Source organism: Vulpes vulpes, chromosome 5, assembly GCF_048418805.1.
Source record: "Vulpes vulpes isolate BD-2025 chromosome 5, VulVul3, whole genome shotgun sequence".
In the NCBI taxonomy this organism is placed as follows: Eukaryota; Metazoa; Chordata; class Mammalia; order Carnivora; family Canidae; genus Vulpes; species Vulpes vulpes.
The window spans coordinates 10,325,759-10,348,666 of NC_132784.1; the positions used below are offsets into that span (position 1 = coordinate 10,325,759).

The 22,908-nt window shown below is 37.4% G+C and overlaps 1 protein-coding gene across 3 annotated transcripts in view; it reads right to left on the minus strand.

Moving 5' to 3' along the window:
• Window positions 1-22,908, minus strand: part of PTPN4 (protein tyrosine phosphatase non-receptor type 4) — a 205,515-nt gene that overhangs the window by 157,314 nt on the left and 25,293 nt on the right. For 2 of the 3 annotated variants that reach the window (XM_026017724.2, XM_026017723.2), the window contains exon 2: window positions 1,870-2,024. In XM_026017724.2, the coding sequence (XP_025873509.1) occupies window positions 1,870-2,007 (138 nt within the window). In that variant the 5' untranslated portion in view covers window positions 2,008-2,024. Of the gene's footprint in view, window positions 1-1,869; window positions 2,025-22,908 lie in introns of those variants that run through there. The other variant, XM_072757553.1, reaches the window with a different exon arrangement.

Consider the following 22,908-nt stretch of genomic DNA (forward strand, 5'->3'; position numbering starts at 1 on the left):
GACATTTTGGAAAAGCACATTAGTTGGGTATGTTAGATAATACACCTGAAGGTACTATTCTGTAATCCCTTTTCCAATGTGAAACGGCCTCGAGTTTGGGTAAAAAGAAAGATAAATTAGTAATCGTGTTACATGATAACATAGAAAATTTTAAGCTTAAGAAACTGGGAAAGAAGGAAGATCAATATTTTATTTTCCTCTACTTTGTTGACATATAATTGACATATGACATGTGTAAGTTTAAGATATGTGACAAGATGATTTGATACACATACACACTGTGAAATAATTACCATGATAAAGTTATTAGTACATTCATCACCTCCCACATTACCTTTCTCTGTGCGTGGTGAAATATTCAAGATTTATTCTCTCAGCAACTCTTAAATATATAGTACAATACAGTTGACTACAATCTTCCTACTATATATTAGATCCCCAGAACTTATTCGTAACTGGAAATTTGTACCGTTTGACCAACATTTCCATTTCCCCCACACATTCCAATCCCTGGTCAGCTTTCTCAGCTCCATACATGAGTAAAATACTACAGCATTTATTTTTCTATCTAAATCATTTCACGGAGCATAATGCTCATATCCATCCAGGCTGGCATAAATGGCAGAATTTCAGCAGATTAGTATTTTACATACCGTAATGATATTCTAATAGAAATACCCAGGTAACACAGCAGGAAACAGATGGAATATAGAAATGAGGAATGAGGAATCCAGTTTGAACACGGACTATATACTAGCTACTATTATTTTCATGTTTGATTTTTGCGGGTGATAATGGTTCTGTGGTAATTTATGAGATTCCTAGGCTGCTGAAGTATTTAGCAGTGAACTGTATCATTAACTTTCAGAAGGTTCAGGAAAAAACAAAGAAAAAGATAAAGCAAATATGCAAAATGTTAACAACAGATGAGTCTAGCTAAAAGGTATGTAGATATTCATTTTTTTAAAAAGATTCTATTTGCTTATTTGAGAGAGAAAGAGCACAAGACAGGGGAGCAACAGAGGGAGAGGGAGAAGCAGACTCCTCTGCTGAGTGGGAAAGGCTGATGTGGGGCTCAAGCCCAGGACCCTGGGATCATAATCTAAGAAGGCAGATGTATGAGCCACCCAGGTGTCCCTGTGGATATTCATTATACTATTCTTCCATCTCTTCTGCAGATTTGAAATTTTTTAAGTTATAAAACAGAACACATCCTTATGTATGTCAAGACAGACACAACAATGTTCACAGGAATGTTACTGACAAGAGCCCAAAGTGGAAAAAATCCAAATATACAGCAACAGTATACTGGACAGGTAAATGGTGAGAAATAAATAAGTAAATTGTACCAAACTCATACATTAGAGCACTATACAGCAATAAAAATGAACCAATAGCATACCACACAGGTGAAACTCACAATAACATTAAGCAAATAAAAACAGATACAAATCAGGTGAATAAATATTTGTTGAATAAATATTTCAGACAACTCTCAGATTAAATCAGGACAGTCTTCTATCTTTGTTCAGCAATTATTATTCACAGGCAATACAAGAAAGATTACAAACAAATGTCTAAATTATTTAAGAGAACAAATTGCTTTCAAGCACCTCACACACATTTATAAAAATCACCCACATACTACTGACCTGCTCCACTAATCATAATGCACTGCTGGTTTGTCAACTTCTTGAAAGACCCAGTTTAAATCAGAACTTACACTAGAAACTTACAAACCCATGCTAAAAAGACTTTCTTCATTGAATAAGGCTTTGTACTACAATTAAACAGTTTTAGTTTTAAAATATAATCTTCTCATATTTATAACCAGAGATTATTAAAAGAAAAAAGACATAAAATACTTACATTAACTTTGAAAGCTTGTACAGTGTTATCCAGGAGAAGGATGTTGCAAACCACCTCTGTATGCTGTCTGTCTCGGGCCAACTCTGATGCTCGTACATTGTAGGTTCTGCCAGCAGGCAATCGGAAACGTGAGGTCATTACTGTCCACACTCGGTCTAAGTTGGGAAAAAAAAAAATCACTAAATAAAAGAACAGGTGAAGATACAAAGTAGTTTAAAAACACCAAGGTTATTTTATGTTTTCCAATTAAAACTTAGGGAAAAAAAGCAGTTATAACTTTTGAACACCTGGATAAAAATTGTAGGTATAAAAAAAAGATACTGGGGATCCCTGGGTGGCTCAGCGGTTTAGCGCCTGCCTTCAGCCCAGGGCGTGACCCTGGAGTCCCGGGATCGAGTCCCACATCGGGCTCCCTGCATGGAGCCTGCTTCTCCCTCTGCCTGTGTCTCTGCCTCTCTCTCTCTCATTCTGGTCTCTCATGAATAAATAAATAAATCTTTAAAAAAATAAAAATAAAATAAAATTCAAAGTGCCTGGAAGAAGAGCTTTATTTTGAACTGTTCCATTGAGAAGACAATACACAAAACGTTCAGGAAGCCACAGTCCAATTCAAAATATATATATTTGGGAATAGCCCAAAATAGGTGTAAAAGAACATGCCATCTTAGGAAGTTGGACATTACTCACTGATGCAAATATTTAAAAACACTGTAGAATAGCAGCAGGATGAAAGATTATTTATCCTTAAAGGACCCTTACCTTTATTAAATTTAAGATTTGGAGGAAACATGAAAGTTTGTTCCATTTTTTAAAATACAATAATGCTTTTTTAACTATCCCCAAATTTAAATGAATTCTAATAGGATTATTCTTATAATTCTCAAGAAAACAAAACAGAAAACAGAAGGCTACAGATCTCTGCTTCCCAATTTTTAACGTTAAGAGGGTAAAAATTAATATTGCTTATAAAAGAACAGATACTGATACTGGCAATACTTGATGTTAAAAGGCAATGAAGATGCAGCTTCGAAGTTCTGAAAATTATATGAAACACAGAATTACATACCAAAAAAATTAGAATTCATGTGGGAGAATAAAGCTAAGGACATTTTCAAACGTTCAAGAATCCTAATTTTAAAATTCATAAAACTTCCCTCTTAAAGACAATTAGAGAAAGGAAATAAAATATATTAGAAACACAAGTATATACAATTCTAAAATATGGGTAAGCAATAAGTAATAAGAAATTTGAATAATGAGCAAGGAAAAAATAATTTAAAAAAGAAACACCAGGATGCCTGGATGGCTCAGTGGTTGAGTGTCTGCCTTTGGCTCAGGGCATAATCCGGAAGGCCTGGAACTGGGATTGAGTCCCACATCGGGCTCTCCACAGAGAACCTGGTTCTCCCTCTGCCTGTGTCTGCCTTTCTCTCCCATTTCTCTCATGAATAAATAAATAAAATCTTAAAGAAAAAAAGAACAGTTCAAATCAGTAGTATTTAGTAACTGCAGATGACATTACAGACTGTTCATGTCAAAATGATTAAAGCTAAAAGTAAAAGTCAGTGTTACACAAGTATGAGAATTGTATAAAGAAAAAGCTTTAGCAGTTAAAAAAGAAGGGCTAACCCAGTAAGATTCACCAATTAAAAGACAGGGATTCGTGGTTTCTAATTCCACATGTTAAGAGCTTTTCAAGTCCCCACTCAAACTCTAACAAGTAAAAAGTAGAACGGACTGGAAAATCACAATGCTGTTTGAAGAGAGAAGACACAAGGCAAACTCTGCCTCCAAGACTTAAGAGGACAGGAAAATACAGTGGGTCTAAAGTAGAGACTCTCAAGCAAAAAACACAAGGCAAGCCAGTACACAGGTAGGAAAAGTCTGAACTGTAATTGGCGAACTGCAAGATGTTCAATGTGGACAATTCTGAGAGTTAAAAATTCCAGGGGGTTCAATCATAAGAGGACTCCCACAATATTGTGAGATTCACTTGGAGGAATCCAACTAGATTCCCACAGTAAGTACCGAGAAAAGTAGTCTTAAGCTTTCTGCCAGGGATGAACATACACACACATACACACCCACCAAAACTATTATTAAATAAATCAAAACACCTGCCCTTAGGAGAAACTAGTTAACCAGAACCTAAAGTGACCTGGGGCAAAGGAAATACTCAACTCTAGCTGACTCTAGCCTTCCAGTGAGAGAAGGGAAATATCCAACTCCCACCCACTATAGGCATCCTATTCCATCTAAAAGAGGAAAAAACTTAAGAAACCCTGTGACATTCATAGTCCAGAGGCATAGGCTCACTAAAATATTGAGACTTAACCAGAAGATTACAGAATGCTTCTTTTTCTCCCTACACTACTAAAAGCCTATTTATAGCCATTCCTCTTACCATGACATCATGCCTATCTATCAAGAAAAATTTACAGGCGTTTCTGGCTGGCTTTCAGTTGAGTACGTGACTCTTGATCTCACTATTCTTTTTTTTTTTTTAATTTTTTTTTATTTATGATAGTCACACACACAGAGAGAAAGAGAGAGAGGCAGAGACACAGGCAGAGACACAGGCAGAGGGAGAAGCAGGCTCCATGCACCGGGAGCCTGACGTGGGATTCGATCCCGGGTCTCCAGGATCGCGCCCTGGGCCAAAGGCAGGCACCAAACCACTGCGCCACCCAGGGATCCCTGATCTCACTATTCTTAAATAAGTTTAAGCCCCACACTGGGTGTAGGGATTACTTAAAATCTTAAAAAAAATAATAATAAAAGAAACTATTTTTTTTTTAAGATTTTATTTATTTATTTATGAAAGACACACATAGAGAGAGAGAGCGGCAGAGACACAGGCAGAGGGAGAAGCAGGCTCCATGCAGGGAGCCCGATGTGAGACTCCATCCTGGGGCTCCAGGATCACACTCTGGGGGGAAGGTGGCCCTAACCACTGAGCCACCAGGGCTGCCCAAAAGGAAACTTCAGAAGGCATACTAAAAGGCAAAAAAAAAAAAAAAAAAAAAATTGAAAGGACAAAGCATCAGAACCAAACATGAAAGGGATGTTGGAATTAACAAATAGAGGATTTAAAACAAGTAGGATTGGGATCCCTGGGTGGCGCAGCGGTTTAGCGCCTGCCTTTGGCCCAGGGCGCGACCCTGGAGACCCGGGATCGAATCCCGCGTCAGGCTCCCCGCATGGAGCCTGCTTCTCCCTCTGCCTGTGTCTCTGCCTCTCTCTCTCTCTCTCTCTCTCTCTCTCTCATGAATAAATAAAATCTTTAAAAAAAAATAAAACAAGTAGGATTAATATGCTAAAGGTTCTAATGGATATTGTAGACAGCATGTAGGAACAGATGGGCAATGTGAGCACAGAAATGGAAATCTTAAGAAAGAACCAAAAATGTTACAGGTAAAGAACACAGTAACACTTGTGCCTTTTGAACACAAAATGCCTTTGACAGACATATATCTGGCACAACATAAGAAAGAATCTCAACTAGAGGAGATATCAATAGAATTCAAGGGGATCTCTGGGTGACTGTGGTTTAGCTCCTGCCAAGGGCATGATCCTGGAGCCCGGGGATCGAGTCCCACATGGAGCTCCCTGCATGGAGCCTGCTTCTCCCTCTGCCAATGTCTCTGCCTCTCTCTGTGTGTCTCTCATGAATAAGTAAAATAAAATAAAAATTTTTTAAAAATCCTCAAAAATTGAAAAGCAAGCAAACACGCAAACACACACACACACACACCAAAGACTGAAGAAGAAAAAAAACCCAGAACACCTAAACACTGTGGAACAAAACAAAACAAAACAAAACAAAACAAAAGGTATAACATAGATATAGCAAGAATATTAAAAGGAGAGGGGGTAAAAAAGAAAACCTATTTGAAACAATAATGACTGAGTCTCCCCAATTAATATCAGACATCAAACCACAGATCCAAAAAGTTCTACCAAGAAGGAAAAATGTCAAAAAACCAACCTATACCTAAGCATATCATTTTAAAACTATAAATCAAAGAGTAAAAACCCCTGAAAAAGGAAAAAAATCAGTTTACATATTAAGAAGCAACTATAAGAACACATCTGACTACTTAAGCATGCAAACAAGAAGTAGAGTGAAATATTTTAAATGTTCAGAGGAAAAAACTCCACCAACCTAGAATTCTATATCCTGCAAAATTATCTTTCAAAAGAGAAAGAGAAATAAACACTTTCTCAGACAAAAAAAGGGGGGAAGGGGTAACAAATCCAGTGCAAGATATTTAAAAGAAGTTCTTTAGAGGGAAGTAAACTAATACAGGTAAAAACTCAGATCTACACAGAGAAAAGTATCAAAGAAGGAACAAATGCAAATTTTAAATTTTTATTTTTCTTATTCTTAATTAATCAGATAAGAGTACAATACCTTCTAATGAGTGTGGCAAGGACTTAAATTGATGAGATTTTCCTTCCACAATTAGGTGAAGGGTGAGAAGGATTTTGCAGATGTGACTGAAGTCCCAAGTCACCTGAGTAAATAAAAAGACAGAGTACCCTTGGTGGGCCTGACTTTGGGGAAGCCCTTAAAATATTGGGAACTTCTTGAAGTAATACAAATTCTAATGCTGGCTTTAAAGATGTGGTCTTCTGTATTTTAAGACAACCTGTGAAAGAGGCCTCCAGGAGGTGACAGCAAGCCAGAAACTAAAGACCGGAGCCTTACATCTGATTGTATTCGTTAACAATCACATGGGCCTGGAAAAGAACCTAGGCTCCCAAAGTTCAGTCAACATCTAGATTCAATTATGTGAGATCCAACCAAACTATGCCCATCCTCTTGATCGAAAGAAATGGAGAAATACGTGTTGTTTTAAACTGCTAAACTGAAGGTAATTCATTACACATCAATATAAAACTAATATGTTTCACAGTGGTACTACTCAACCAACAAATATTCACTAGAGATAGAAAAATGAAGCAATGAGTATCTGACTTGATTTCAGCTCAAGTCTTGATCTCAGGGTCGTGAGGTGTCTTGATCTCGGGGTCGTGAATTCAAGCCCCACATTGGGCTCCACACTGGGTGTGGAGCTAATTTAAAAAACAAAAAAACCTTCAAATAGAACTACAAAGACTATAAACTTAAAGATTAAAAGCATTAAAATATGGAAGGACCTTCTCTAATACAAAGACTTATTATAAAGCTTAAAAGAAAAAAGAAAATACAAAGCAACATACATAATCATCTCTTTGCTCATGTTCCATTCTTGCCTGTAATGGCTATATATTTCCCTTCTCCCCAACTCTGCCTTCCCTTCACCTGGGGTGAGTGGTCCAGCCAACGAAAGTGGGCAAAGACCTATGCAACTCATAAGTAACAACAGAATAGCAAATTAGTTTTAACAGTAGAGGGACTACCAGAAAAAGAACACTGGTTGATGTTACAAAGTATCCCAATGTCAAAAAAATGGTACAGGAGTGGGATACCTGGGTGGCTCAGTGATTAAGCATCTGCCTTTGGATCAGGTCAATGATCCTGGGGTCCGCGGATTGAGTCCCACATCGGGCTCCCTGCTCAGCGGGGAGCCTGCTTCTCCCTCTGCCTGTGTCTCTGCCTCTCTCTCTCATGAATAAATAAAATCTTAAATAAAAAAGAATGGTACAGGAGTGACAAGATCAAAAGATATCAATGTATTCTGCCGAAACCAGTCTTCCCCATTTACTCCTGACATTTGCACTTGAGCCTAGATGAATGGTTCCAACGAAATTTCTATGTAACTCATCCAGATGTTTTCATATGTGATTCTTCCATAGTCTTGAAAAGTATCTACCTTTAAGATAGATAGACCTTTTATATTTTTATTTTTATTTTTATTTATTTATTTTTTTAAGGAATTAAAACGCTTTAATTAAAAAATCACGAGTGTGTAGAAACTGAAAATTTACAAACCATTTAAAACCTGGAATCGCTGACTGTTCAGAAACTACACAGATGGATCATGGGTAGTGGTGAACAGCAGAAAGGGATTATGGATGAATCTGCATTGTCCTAGCTGCTCCCCATGCCACCCGTCTCCGAGGAAAGCCTGACATTGATTAGATATTGAGCCAGGCTAATGCTGGCAACAGATCCAGTGATGGTAACCTGCTTATCAGTAGATCCTTCCACTGGGTTCGCAATTTTGATCTGCGCCCCAGACATCTGACGGATCTCATTGATTTTGGCGCCTTTAAGATACATACCACTTGACAATTGGCACAATTATGCCAGTTACAATCTAACTGCCCATAAGTGATAAGAAATAACAAGCCAAATAAGTCTAGTCAGAATTTCCATTACATCTTAAAAACACACTCCCAAAAGGTTATGAGCATCTTAATATATGACATCTGGCTGGCAGATAAGTGTCTGCTTTTCTCAGAAGAGACACCTTTTCCTAGGGCACCTCAAAATTTTTCTATTCACTTATGAGAACAAGATGTTCTTTTAGAGATGTTAAGAGAACATAATTGATTAAAGTCCCAGTTGAGCAAAATATCAAATGTTTCTAAGGGGCTCTTCCGATCATCCTCCACGCTACATATAAACTTCCAAAAAGTCACTGAAGGAGACTATATGAACAAAAAAAGACTATCCATTTTAAGAAATCTAATTACTTTTCTCCTTGATGATTACTCACCAGTCTACTAGTTTTTTGTTTGTTTGTTTGTTTGTTTGTTTGTTTGTTTTAAGATTATATTCATCCATGCATCAAGAGAGAAACAGAAACATAGGCAGAGGGAGAAGCAAGCTCCCTGCAGGGAGCCTGATGCAGGACTCAATCCTACCCTGGGATCAGAACATAACCCAAAGGCAGACTTTCAACCACTGAGCCACCCAGGTGCCCCTCACCATAGTCTAGTTTATATTATTTCACACAACTCTCTAATTGCTGTCTAGTGAATGCTAATATTATCCTTTATCTCTTTTTAAGTTTATTTATGTATGTAAAGTAAATCTTTACAGCCAACATGGGACTCAAACTCACAATTCCAAGATCAAGAGTCACACACTCTTCCAATAGCCAGCCAGGTGCCCTTCACATTTTACACTATAATTTTATTATGAATATTACTTACAAATGAAGTGCCAACAGCAGATTATTTTGAAAACCAATTATTAACATTAATAATTGTATTACTTCCATTACTAGTATTACTAGTATGGTATTACTTCCATTTTTGGCAAAAACAAACAGAACACTCAGTATCCTTTCCACAGATATTTAGTTATCTGAAGAAAACTGAGTCACATGTTTTTTTTTTTTTTTAAGATTTTATTTATTTATTCATAGACAGAGAGGCAGAGACACAGGCAGAGGGACAGGGAGAAGCAGGCTCCACGCCGAGAGCCCGACGCAGGACTCGATCCCAGGTCTCCAGGATCACACCCCAGACTGCAGGCAGCGCCAAACCGCTGCACCACCGGGGCTGCCCGAGTCACATGTTTTTAGAGACTACCCAAATCTACTCTTGGACAACACACTTAGATAAATGTATCCTGAAAGTAACCAATCTTTTTGTTCCATGTTAAAACAGGTTTAGTAGATTATAAGTAAGGTTAAAAGCCACTGTTCTTCATAGACCACAGAAACCTAAACTTGGCTATCCAAAGTAGGAAATATTCAAAAAAAAGCACTCATAATAAGACAGTAGGAAATTATATTTAACATGTAAACATTCTTATAATAGAGCAAAATGTACCTCTCTATCCTCAAAATTTCATATTCCTTATATTTATGCCCATGAATAAAAATATTTTTCACATTTATATGTTCCTTTTTTTAAGATTTATTTTTTATTTATTTTAGAGAGTGTGAGTGAGGACACAAATGGGGAGAAGGACAGGAAGGAGAGGGAGAGTACTTCAAGCAGACTCCCCACAGAGCACAGAGCCCAACTGTGGCTCAATCTCACAACCCTGAGAACATGATCTGAGTGGAAATTAAGAGTTGGATGCTTAACTGAATCACCCAGGCACCCCCAGACTTACATATTTTTTAATTACATATTTTTAAAATTACACAATATTTACATACAATCTCAAGGAGCTGTTATTACTAAAATGTTCTCTTCAAGTCACTAATAATAATGGGCAGAAAGCACTTAAAATAATGTTAACTAACTTTAAAAGAATAAATTTGCATTGCTAAGATCAACTACAGAAATGCACTAACTATTCTAAATATTCAATACTCTTAAACATGGATTATCAGAAGATGTTGGCCTCCCATAATTTAAAATAAAATAATACTAGTTTATACCCCGCTAATTGAGAGCTTTAAGTAATTTTGATTATTTGATGTTAAACCCTAACCTTTGAGGAAAAAATTCATTAACAGTAATCTCTCAATTTTAAAAAATATTTCTTAAAGAAAACATTTCTCCAAAGAAGACATACAGATGGCCAACAGACACATGAAAACATAGTCATCATCATTTATCATAAGGAAATGCAAATCAAAACTACAATGAGATTTCACCACACATCTGTCAGAGTGGCTAAAATCAACATAAGAAAAAACAGGTACTGGCAAGAAGGTGAAGAAAAAGGGATACCCATACACTCTTGGTGGGAATCCAAACTGGTGGAGCCACTGTGGAAAAGAGTATGGAGGTTCCATGAAAAGTTAAAAATAGATCTGGCCTACAACCAGGAATCACACTACTGAGTATTTACCAAAAAAACATAAAAACACCAATTCAAAGGGATACATGCACTCCTATGTTTATAGCAGCATTACTTACAACTGTCAAATTATCGAAGTAGCTCAAGTGTCCAGAGATTGACAAATGGATAAGGAAGAGTTTATACAAACACACACACACACACACAAACACAGCACACACTGCAATATTATTCAGCCATAAAAAAAGAATGAAATTGTGGATCCCTGGGTGGCTCAGCGGTTTAGTGCCTGCCTTTGGCCCAGGGCGTGATCCTGGCATCCTGGGATCAAGTCCCACATCAGGCTCCCCGCATGGAGCTTGCTTCTCCCTCTGTGTCTCTGCCCCTCTTTCTCTGTCTTAGGTGAATAAATAAATAAATCTTAAAAAAAAAAAAAAAAAGAAATCTTGCCATTTGCAACAACATGGATGGAACTAGAGAATACTAAGCAAAATAAGTCAGTCAAGAAAAGGAAATATTCTGTATGATTTCACTCATATGTGGAACTTAAGAATCAAACAAGCAAAGGAAAAAAAAGAGAAAGATAAACCAAGAAGCAGACTCTTTTAAATAAAAAAAAAAGGTTTTATTTATTTATTCATGAAATACACAGAGAGGCAGACAGAGAGGAAGAAGCCAGCTCCCTGTGGGGAGCCTGATGCAGAACTCAATCCCAGGATCCCAGGATCATGATCTGAGCCAAAGGGAGATGCTCAACCACTGAGCCACCCAGACGCCCCAAGAAACAGACTTTTAAGTATAGAGAACAAACTGATGATTACCAGAGGGGAAGTAGGTGAGGATGGGATAAGTAAGTGATGGGGCTTAAGGAGTGCACTTGTTATAATAGAATTGTTTTTTTTTTTAAGACACAAAACTTAATGTAATAGAAATTTTGTTTGTAGTTCTTACATTCTCAGTGAGCCAAGCTGGAACCCACTGCCCTACCCAGAAGTGGCCCAGTCCTGGGGGCAGGGAAGAAAGAGAGGTGGTAGGTGGGGATCAGAGCTCAGGCCCTGTGAGCCCTGTTCTTCCTCAATGCTGGAGATGCCACCCTCTTCTCCTGTCCCGCTCTGGGATCCAGGAAGGTGAGTGGATGGAATCTTAGGCCTGGGGCTTCTCTTCCACACTCCCCTGCCCCCTCAGGTAGGAGGAGAACTAAGGGATCGGAGGAAAGAAGGGGACAGGGGAAGGCAAAGATGTCAATCAAGAAAGATGAGGATCAGGAACAAGGACTAAAGGAGAATCAAACACAAAACACATTTGATGTATGTAATTGTTAAATCTCTATATTGTACAACTGAAACTAATATACATTGTTAACTGGAATTAAAATTAAAACCTAATAAAAAAATGTCTTGATGGAAAAAAATAGATTTGAGTTTTATATTCATGTACATGAAAAATATCCTTTCCATTTCAAAAAGATATCAGGAAAACATTTTTTTAAGATTTTATTTATTTATTTGAGAGAGAGTATGAGGGAGACAGAGAGAATCAGAAGCAAACTCCATGCTGAGGACAGAGCCTGACAGTGGGCTCAATCCAACAACTGTGAGATCATGACCTGAGCTGAAACCAAGAGTAGATGCTTAACCGACTGAGCTACCCAGATGCCCCAGGAATATTTTCTTTTAATAAACAGTATTTTATTTTTTTAAAGTAATCTCTCCGCCCAACATGGGTCTCAAACTCACAACCCCAAATGAACTTACATGCTCTACCAACTCCATGCAAACCCAGGTGCCCTAGAAATTACCAGGAGATTCATTCATATGTTCATTTAATCATTCAGCAAATATTTGTTAAACTGTATTAGGCACTGATCTAGGCCCTTGGCATACATACATCAATGGTGGGGAAAAAAATCACAAATCCCTATTCTTATGGAACTTACACTCTACCATATTTTACTTTCTTATAGGTCTCCTGCAAGTATCCATCATAAAAAGCCATAAATGCCAAGTAGGCAGAGAATGGTTCTAACATAATTAATATTATATTTCCCTCTATAACTTTCAACCCGAGACCCTATATGATGCAGGCACTAAACAAGTATTCCTTTAAGTATATATTCTGGGCAATTCTGATCTTGTACACCTTAGAATCTTAGGTCGAAAATGCTTAGAATTTTAGCACTGTTCCCACTACTCAGTTTCTTTAGTATTGAGTTACTTTCTCAGGAAACTTATACTTACAGACTTCAGATGAAAGCATAAATGAAAAAAATGAAAATAAAATAAAACATAAATGAACCGTCTAATCAGCCCTTGAGACTTCTCCATAAAATGGTATCTTCATTTACCAAGATTTTAGTTATCAATATACTAAATATATTCACTCTTCTTGTCACATTTGCTTTCATTTCATACAGCAATAATTATGTGATTTCTGGAGAATTCTATTACTTGAAAATTCAAAATTTCTGGAAAAAAATATGCTAAACCTTCTATGATGCATTAGAAAAAGAAGTTCAAATAAAACCCTCCATTACATCTTTCTTTTTTCATCTGAAAAGTGTCTCAGCAAAATTGATATATGTGTATACGTAACTGCTTTCAGCAGAAATGAGCCCATCTTTTTCCAAAAAAATATGAATTGTGATCTATAAAATGATTCAGTCCTTTATACCTAACATACTAATAAAAATTAAAACATTCTGAGACCTGAAATTATGATAATCATTTTATGTTTACACATATTAAAAATTTGTACATATTAAGCCAAAACAGCTGAACATACATAGTGATATTCAAATTATAAAAATTAGGGACACATATAATAAGAGACAGAAAAGGCACTCAGGCATATATACACAGTGGTGAATTCAAATTGTGGAATAAAATGGTCTTTTTTTTTATGATAGTCACACAGAGAGAGAGACAGGCAGAGACACAGGCAGAGGGAGAAGCAGGCTCCATGCACCGGAAGCCCGACGTGGGATTCGATCCCGGGTCTCCAGGATCGCGCCCTGGGCCAAAGGCAGGCGCCAAACCACTGCGCCACCCAGGGATCCCAAAATGGTCTTATACTTAGAACTCTATTAATGTAAAAAAAACAATGTTTTCTGTTCAGTAAAAGCACATTCTTTTTTACTTTCTTTTAACTTTAAAGGACAAAATAGCTAACAGTTTATTTTTCATAGATTAAAGGGGTTCAGGCTGTCACAGAAAGAGACAAATGACATGGTTCAGCAACAACAGTACAAGAAAGATGAAGTGGGTGGTAGAGAATGAAAGCAGGGGACAAACAAATCTTCCTTGACCTGATAAAAAACATCTGTGGAAAACACAGTTAACATGATACTTAACACCGAATGGGTTCTGGCTAAAATCAGGAACAAAACAAGGACACCGGGGTTCCTGAGTGGCACAGTCAGTTAAGCGGCTGCCTTCAGCTCAGGTCATGATCTCTGGGGTTCTGGGATCGAGGCCAGCACTGGATTACCTGCTCAGCGGGCAGTCTGCTTCTCTCTCTCTCTTTGCCACCTCCCCAACTTGTGCACACACGCACCCTCTCAAATATTTTTAAAAATTAAAAAACAAACAAACAAGAATATCCATCAGCTCTCATCACTGCTATTCAGAATTGTACTAGAGGTGTGAGCCAGAGCAATTCAAAGAAAAAGAAATATAAGTCATTGAAATTAGAAGAGTACAACTATCAATATCTGCAGGTAACATAACCATCTAGAGAATCTGAAGAAATCTACAAAAAAAGCTACTAGAATAAGTGACTTTAGCAAAGCAAAATGTAACACCAATATGTAAAAATTAATTTTATTTCTACAAATTAGCAACCAAAAATTATAATTTAAAAACAATATAATTTACAATAGCATTGAAACTAAAAGCTTCAAAACACTGCTGAGAGAAATTAAAGAAGAAAGAAAATATGTGAAGAGATACACCGTGTTCACAGGTTAAATGATCTGGAGATTCCAGGCAATCTCAATTAAAATCCTAACAGGCCTACTTATAGAGATTGACAAACCAATTCTAAAATTCATATGAAAATGAGACAAGTAGAAAATGAAAATATTTGAATTGAAAACAATTGAGGAGGGACGCCTGGGTGGCTCAGCAGTTGAGTGTCTGCCTTTGACTCAGGGTATGATCCAGGGGTCCTGGGATCGAGTCCCGCATGGGGCTCCCTGCTCAGCGGGGAGCCTGCTTCTCCCCCTGCCTGTGTTTCTGCCTCTCTCTGTATGTCTCTCATGAATAAATGAATAAAGTATTAAAAAAAAAAAAAGTTGAAGAACACCTGGGTGGCTCAGTTGGTTAAATGTCCAACTCTTAGTTTTGGCTCAAGTGGTGAGCTCACAGTCATGAGACTGAGCCCTGAATCAGGCTCCACACTCAATGGGGAAGATTCTCTCTCTCCTTCTCCTACTGCCCCTCACCCTGCTCTAATGTATACATTCACTAAAATAAATAAATCTTATAAAGAAAGAAACAATTGAAAACAACGGATAAAGAAAACATAATATGGAAGACCAGATCTATTGATTTGAAAGCTCATTATAAACTACAGAAACCAAGACACTATTGTACTATTGTACTAGCATCAAGATAAACAGAGGAATGAAACAAAGAGTTCAGAATAAGATGCACACATATAATATGGACAACTAAATTTTGTTTTAAGATTTTATTTATTCATGAGAGACACAGTGAGAGAGGCAGAGACATAGGCAGAGGGAGAAGGAGGCTCCTCACAGGGAGCCTGATGCAGGACTCAATCCCCAGACTGGGATCACGCCCTGAGCTAAAGGCAGGTGCTCAAACGCTGAGCCACCCAGGCATCCCAGGATAACTAAATTTTGACAAAGATATACAGGCACACCTCATTTTAATTGTGCTTGGTAGATACTGTTTTTACAAATTGAAGGTTTGTAGCAATCCTGCATCCAGCAAGTTTATGGTACCACTCTTCCAACAGCATTTGTTCACTTCATGTCTCTGTCACATTTTGGTTAATTCTCTCAATATTTCACAGTTTTCATTATTACTATATTTGTTATAATGATCTGTGATCAGTAATTTATAACTAATTGAAAACTCAGTAATTATAGCTCACAGCATATTTTAGCAATGAAATGCTTTTTAATTAAGACTTTTTAAAAGATTTTATTTAAATACGAGAGCGAGTGTAACCACAAGCAGAGAAGTATCAGAGGGAGAAGCAGACTCCCCACTAAGCAGGAAGCCTGACACAGGGCTCAATCCCAGGACCCTGGGATCATGACCTTAGCCAGAGAGAGACACTTAACCAACTGAGCTACTCAGGCGCCCCAAGATATGTACTGATTTTAGAAATAATGCTACTCCACACTTAACAGACTACAGCATAGTGTAAACATAACTTTTATTTTTTTATGATAGTCAGAGAGAGAGAGAGAGAGAGAGAGAGAGGCAGAGACATAGGCAGAGGGAGAAGCAGGCTCCATGCACCAGGAGCCTGATGTGGGATCCGATCCCGGGTCTCCAGGATCGCGCCCTGGGCCAAAGGCAGGCGCTAATCCGCTGCGCCACCCAGGGATCCCTAAACATAACTTTTATATGCACTGGAAAACCAGAAAGTTCATTTGATTTGCTTTATGGCAATATTTGCTTTATTGTGGTGGTCTCGAATGGAACCCACAATATCTCTGAGGTATGCTTGTAAAACTTCAGTAGAGAAAGGTTAGTCATTTCAAAAAAGGGTGAAAACATGCAAAAAAAATGCACTTCAATCCATACCTTGTACTGTATGCAAAAATTAACTCAAAATGAATCAAAGATCTCAGTATAACCTAACACAATTGAATTTCTTAAAGAAAACATAGGAGAAATCCTTTGTGACCTTAGATTGGGCAAATATTTCTTTAAAAAAACACCCTAAGCATGACTTAATATTTTATAATTCATAAAAATTGACAACATCTGCTTTTCAAAATACACTGGTAAGAGAATGAAAAGACTGGTCAGAGAGTGGGAGCATACATCAGATAAAGGAGCTGTATCCAGATTTTATAAAGAACTCTTAGAACTCAGTATTAAGAAAACAAAACTATCTATTTTAAAAACAAACAAATGATTTAAAGAGATATTTCATCAAAAGGATATGCAGATTGCAAATAACCAAAGATGTTCAACATCACTAGGCATGTGCAAATTAAAACCGTAACTCAGGACACCTGGGTGGCTCAACAGTTGAGCGTCTCTACCTTTGGCCCAGGGCATAATCCCAGGATTCAGGGCTCCTAGCAGGGGAGCCTGCTTCTCCCTGGGCCTGTGTCTCCACCCCTCTCTCTGTGTGTGTCTCTCATGAATAAATAAATAAGAATCTTTAAAAAATAAAACCATAACAAAATGTCACTACATACTCATCAGGACAGATAAAAACAATAAAATGACACCAAATGCTGCGAAAAACAAGGGAAAATGGGTCTCTCGTTCACTCCTGGTGGGAATATGAAGTGTTACAGTAACACTGGAAAACAGTTTGGCGCTTTCTTACAAATCTGAACTTACTCCAACGCTATGAGCTATCCAGGTAACAAATGCAAATTTCCATATAAAGACTTATATTTGGGGACGCCTGGGTAGCTCAGTGGTTGAGCATCTGCTTTTGGCGGAAGGCATGATCCTGGGATCTGGGATCCAATCCCACATCGGGTTTTCTGCATGGGGCTTGCTTCTGCCTCTCTCTCTGTCTCTCATGAATAAATAAAATCTTTGAAAAAAAAAAAAGACATATTTGTTATAGCTAACCACTAGAAACAAAATAAATGTCTATATAGGTAAATGGATTTATTCACATGTGGTACCTGTTTATTCATCTGTGGTATATTTAAAAAGTGGAATACAATTACATAATAAAGTACAACTACTGATATACACAATATGGACAAGTCTCAAAATAATTATGCTCAAAGAAGCTAGATCAAAAATAAGTACAAAAAAAACCCAAAAATAAGTACATACTATATGATTCCATTTATATGAAATTCTAAAAAACACAAAAGTAATCTTTAGTGACAGTATGCAGCATTTGCCTATGGGCATCAGTATGGTAGAAGGGATTATACTGGGGCACAAAGAAACTTTTGGGAGTAATGAGTATATTCATTATATTGACTGTGGTGACGGTTTTATAGATATATAAGTATGTCAAAACTGATCAAGTACTATAGTTTAAATATATATATAGTTTACAATACAATATTTTAGTTCAATAAAACTGTTGAAAAAATAGTCAAAACACTTAAGAGGCAAAATATGTAGAGAATTGATTCATAATCTGGTTATATAACAAAATTTAATTTAATTTAACATAATGCATATTTTGGCCAGTTTTCTTCATGTTTAATATGGCTAATTTCTTCTAATAGTGCCAAATGCTGATAATGGGAATTAAAATTTTTAATATTCAGTTTGAACCTTAGATGTCACAAGAATTCAGAGGTTGTTCCATATACTATAACAGTAAGATATGTTACTAATAAAATAAAGATGATGGAGCACCTGGATGGCCAGGTTGGTTAAGTGTCTGCCTTTGGCTTGAGTCATGATCCTACGGTCCTGGGATGGAGCCCTACAGCAGGGTCCCTGCTCAGTGAGGAGTCGGCTTCTCCCTCTCCCTCTGCTGCTCCCCCTGCTTATGTTCTCTCTCTCAAATAAATAAATAACATTTTTAATAAAAAAATTAAAAAGATGATCACCAAATGTATACTTATTCTCTTTAACCTATTTCTGCCTCATTTGTTTCATCTACAAAATGGTCAAAGTAATAGTTCTCACCTTGAAGGGTTATTTTAGGGACAATGAAATAACACAACCTAACTAATCTCAAAGTGGTTAATTTACTTCCAAAGAATAATTTATATAATTACATTAAATGCTTCTACACAGGATAGCCCAAATATAAAGGAAACAACTTTTTGTTCTCAATTTAGAAATTTTGTGAAATAAAAGGGCACAGTTTAAAACTAGATCATAATTCTCATAATCATAAATCAAATCTTCTATTAATATCATCATAATTGGGATCCCTGGGTGGCACAGCGGTTTGGCGCCTGCCTTTGGCCCAGGGCGTGATCCTGGAGACCCGGGATCGAATCCCACGTCGGGCTCCCGGTGCATGGAGCCTGCTTCTCCCTCTGCCTGTGTCTCTGCCTCTCTCTCTCTCTCTCTCTCTCTCTTTCTCTGTGTGACTATCATAAATAAATAAAAATTTAAAAAATAAAATCTTTAAAAAAATAATATCATAATTCATACTTGCAGGAACAAAATGTCACTGAAAATAAGATACATTTTTTTTAAATTTTTTTATTTATTTATGATAGTCACACAGAGAAAGAGAGAGAGAGAGAGAGAGAGAGAGGCAGAGACACAGGCAGAGGGAGAAGCAGGCTCCATGCACCGGGAGCCCGACGTGGGATTCGATCCCGGGTCTCCAGGATCACGCCCTGGGCCAAAGGCAGGCGCCAAACCACTGTGCCACCCAGGATCCCAATAAAATATATTTATATGATCAAAGCAACAAAAGGAAACAGGGAAGAAAAATTAACCTAGAAACTATCCCCATCATTCTTAAAGTATCAGTTTCTAGAAAAGTATCAGTTTCATGTTAATATTTCTAAAATTTTACTTATATCAGCCCTGGTTATATCAATTGCTAATTAGTCGACATGAAATGTTCATCCAATTAAGAAAGTGAACTGGTTTCAGATTCACATTAAGCATAATAAACCAGAGCATGATAAAATCATGGGTATCCATTAATTGAAAGTAATTAAATATAACTACCTTTTGTTGGATTCAAATTTCTGTATTTCCACCCATCTGATGTTTTCAAAAGGAAAAATGTAGTTAACTATCTTATAAACGACTTTTTAGTTTGATTCATGCCAATTAAAAAAAAAAAAGAAAGATGGAGGGAGCACATCCAGAATGGCTGAGTAAAGATCTCTGAAAAGCCACTCCTTCATAAAACCAGAAAGAACAATGGCAATCTGTCAAAACAAACTTTTGACAGTTTTCAAAACTCTGGAAATTTAAAAAGGGATCACAATATTACAAAGAACTTTAATTCAAAATAAACAGCTGAAGGGGTGCCTGGATGGCACAATTGATTAAGTGTCTGACTCTTGGTTTTGGCTGACGTCATGATCTCAGGGTTGTGGGATCAAGCCCAGTGTCAGGCTCCACGTTGTGCATGGAGTCTGCTCAGGACTCTGTCTCTCCCCTTCTGACCCTCGCCACTGTGTGCTCTGTGTCCCACACAATAAGTAAATAAATAAGTCTTTAAAAAAAAAAAAAAAAAAAACAAAAGAAGAAATAAACAGCCGAATCTTGAGAAGAGTAGTGAGCTCTGTAACTTTAAACTTGACCTATTCCCATCCCATTCTCCCCAGAAATGCAGTAGCTCTGAAAATCAACAACCTAACAGTCATGGCAGCTATATATAAAAGCAGACAGTTCAGCAGCCCCTGGGTGAAGCAGAACAATTTTGGAGGTACCCCAAAAGCCCCATTTCCAAAGAACGGTCATAATTTGATTATTGAAACCCCTACTTACAAAGCACACATTTAATTTACTTGACTCTAAACTCACTTACTGAGAACAGCCTTTTATTCCAGATGCTTACTGAACATCAGGGGCAACTGCTTAATACTTCAGCTGTTGAAAGTAGCAATAAGGCTGGAATGAAAAAAAGGACGACCAAAAACAAAAACAAGAAAATTTAAGGCAATTTTCATAAAGGACTTCTTCTACTGACATGTGAGAACTATGCACATGCCCAGGAAAGAGCTGAGAAAACCCTAATCTCTCATTTCTTGCTATCTTGAGGCTCTGCAAAACCAGAAAATAAAGTATAAAGCAGAGCTGTAAAATATTAGAGCAGTGAAAGCCTGCTTGGCAAAGGCTGGAAAATTGACTGGTTCAAAATATTTAAGGAAATCTCTGTCCAATCATTAGCTGACCACTAAGTTAACTGAGCAAACATATGGGGCAGCATAATGGCAAACATTACAGACTTTATAAAATTAGCTTAGGAAAGCCACTAAACAACAAGAGTTGGGACACCTGGGTGGTTCAGTGGTTGAGCATCTGCCTTTGATTTAGGCGTGATCCCAGAGTGCTGGAATCAAGTCCCACATCAGGCTTGCTGCATGGAGCCGGCTTCTCCCTCTGCGTACGGCTTCTCCCTCTGCCTACGTGTCTGCCTCTCTCCTGTATGTCTCTCATGAATATATAAATAAAATCTTAAAGAAAAATAAAAAAACAAGAGCAACAAAAAAAGACCAAGGGGGGAAGGAATCCAATTGCTAGGTTTGATGTGATAAAACATATTATTTTAAAAGTATAAAAATCATGTGAAAATTCAAAATGGCAAAACCACAACTAAAAAAATTAAAAAGCAGGATGATATGACCCACACACAGAAGAGAAGGAAAAAAGAGAAGAGGGAGGGCACTCAAGAGAAACTATCCCAGAGTCCAATGTCCTTGGCCAAGCATTGAATATACTCAACAAGATGAAATATTAAATGTTCAATAAATGAACCATGAAAACAAAACTACAAGAAAGCATAAGACTATCATACCAAATAGAGAATAGAAATAAAGAGACAGGGCAGCCCCGGGGGCGTAGCGGTTAGCGCCGTCTACAGCCCGGGGTGTGATCCTGGAGACCTGGGATCGAGTCCCACATCAGGCTCCCTGCATAAATAAAAAAAAATAAAATAAAATCTTTAAAAAAAAAAAAAAGAAATAAAGAGACAGAAATTACTTTTTTAAAAAAATTTTATTTATTTATTCATGAGAGACAGAGAGAGGCAGAGACACAGGCAGAGGGAGAAGTAGGCTCCATGCAGGGAGCCCGACGTGGGACTCGATTCCGGGACTCCAGGATCACGCCCTGGGCTGAAGGCAGGTGCTAAACTGCTGAGCCACCCAGGCGCCCCCAGAAATTACTTCTTAAACAACAATTCAGAATTCTGTAGTTAGGGAAAACTGGTTGGCATAGCTGGTTACTAGTCCAACTCTTGGTTTCAGCTCAGGTCATGAGATCGAGCTCCACATCAGGCTCCTGGCTCAGCACAGAGTCTGCTTGATACTCTTTCTCTGCTGTCCCTCCTCTATTATCTCTCTCTCAAATAAATAAATAAATCTTTAAAAAAAAATTCTGTAGTTGAAAAATAATTGGAACAAAAAATTCAATAAAAATACCACAACTGAAGACCTGAACTAATACAAAAAAGAATTAGCGAACTTGAAAATAAGTCAGTTGAGAATATCCAGTTTGAGGACCAGAAGGAATAAAGAATTAAGAAAAATGAAGTCTGAGACCCAAGAGAGACATCACCAAGTATACCAACATATTCATAATGGAAGTCTCAGAAACAGTCGACCTAAAAAGAGGCAGAAATATTTGAAGAAATAATGGCAGATAAATTCCTAAATCTGTTTAAAAATTAAAGTACACACCAAAAAACTAAATGAATTCCAAAACAAAAAAGATAAACTCAACCTAGATCCTAGACCCATCAACTCAAACTATTAAAGCACAAAGAAAAAGAAAATCGTGAAAGTAGCAAAGGAAAAGTGACTTATCAACTATAAGTGATCACATTAACAGACAATATCTAATCAGGAAACATGTAGGTCAGAGGGCAGTAAATGACACATTCAAAGTACTAATAGAAAAAGACTATCAACAAGAATTCAATATCCAGCAAAACAAGACCTCAAAAATTAAGATTTTAAGATACTTCCAAAGAAATAGAAACTAAAATAATTTGTTACTTGCACATCTGCCCTAGACAAAAACACTAAAAGATGAAATGAAAGAACATTTAGAGGGACGCCTGGGTGGCTCAGCAGTTGAGCGTCTGCCTTCAGCTCAGGGCGTGATCCTGGAGTTCTGGAATTGAGTCCCACATCAGGCTCCCTGTGAGAAGCCTGCTTCTCCCTCTGCCTATGTTTCTGCCTTCTCTCTGTGTCTCTCATAAATAAATTAATAAAATCTTAAAAAAAAAAAAACACTTGGAGAGTAACTGAAATCCACAGTAAGAAATTAAAGCCATCAGTAAGGGTAACTACGTGGCTAAACATAAACATTATGGGCAGCCTGGGTGGCTCAGGGCTTTAGTGCTGCTTTCAGCCCGGGGCATGATACTGGAGACCAGGTCCCACATCACGCTCCCTGCGTGGAGCCTGCTTCTCCTTCTGCCTGTGTCTCTGCCTCTGTGTGTGTGTGTGTTTCTCTCGTGAATAAATAAATAAAATCTTTAAAAAAAATAAATAAAATAAACATAAACATTATAAGTGTATTTTGTATTTATAACTTTTTTCC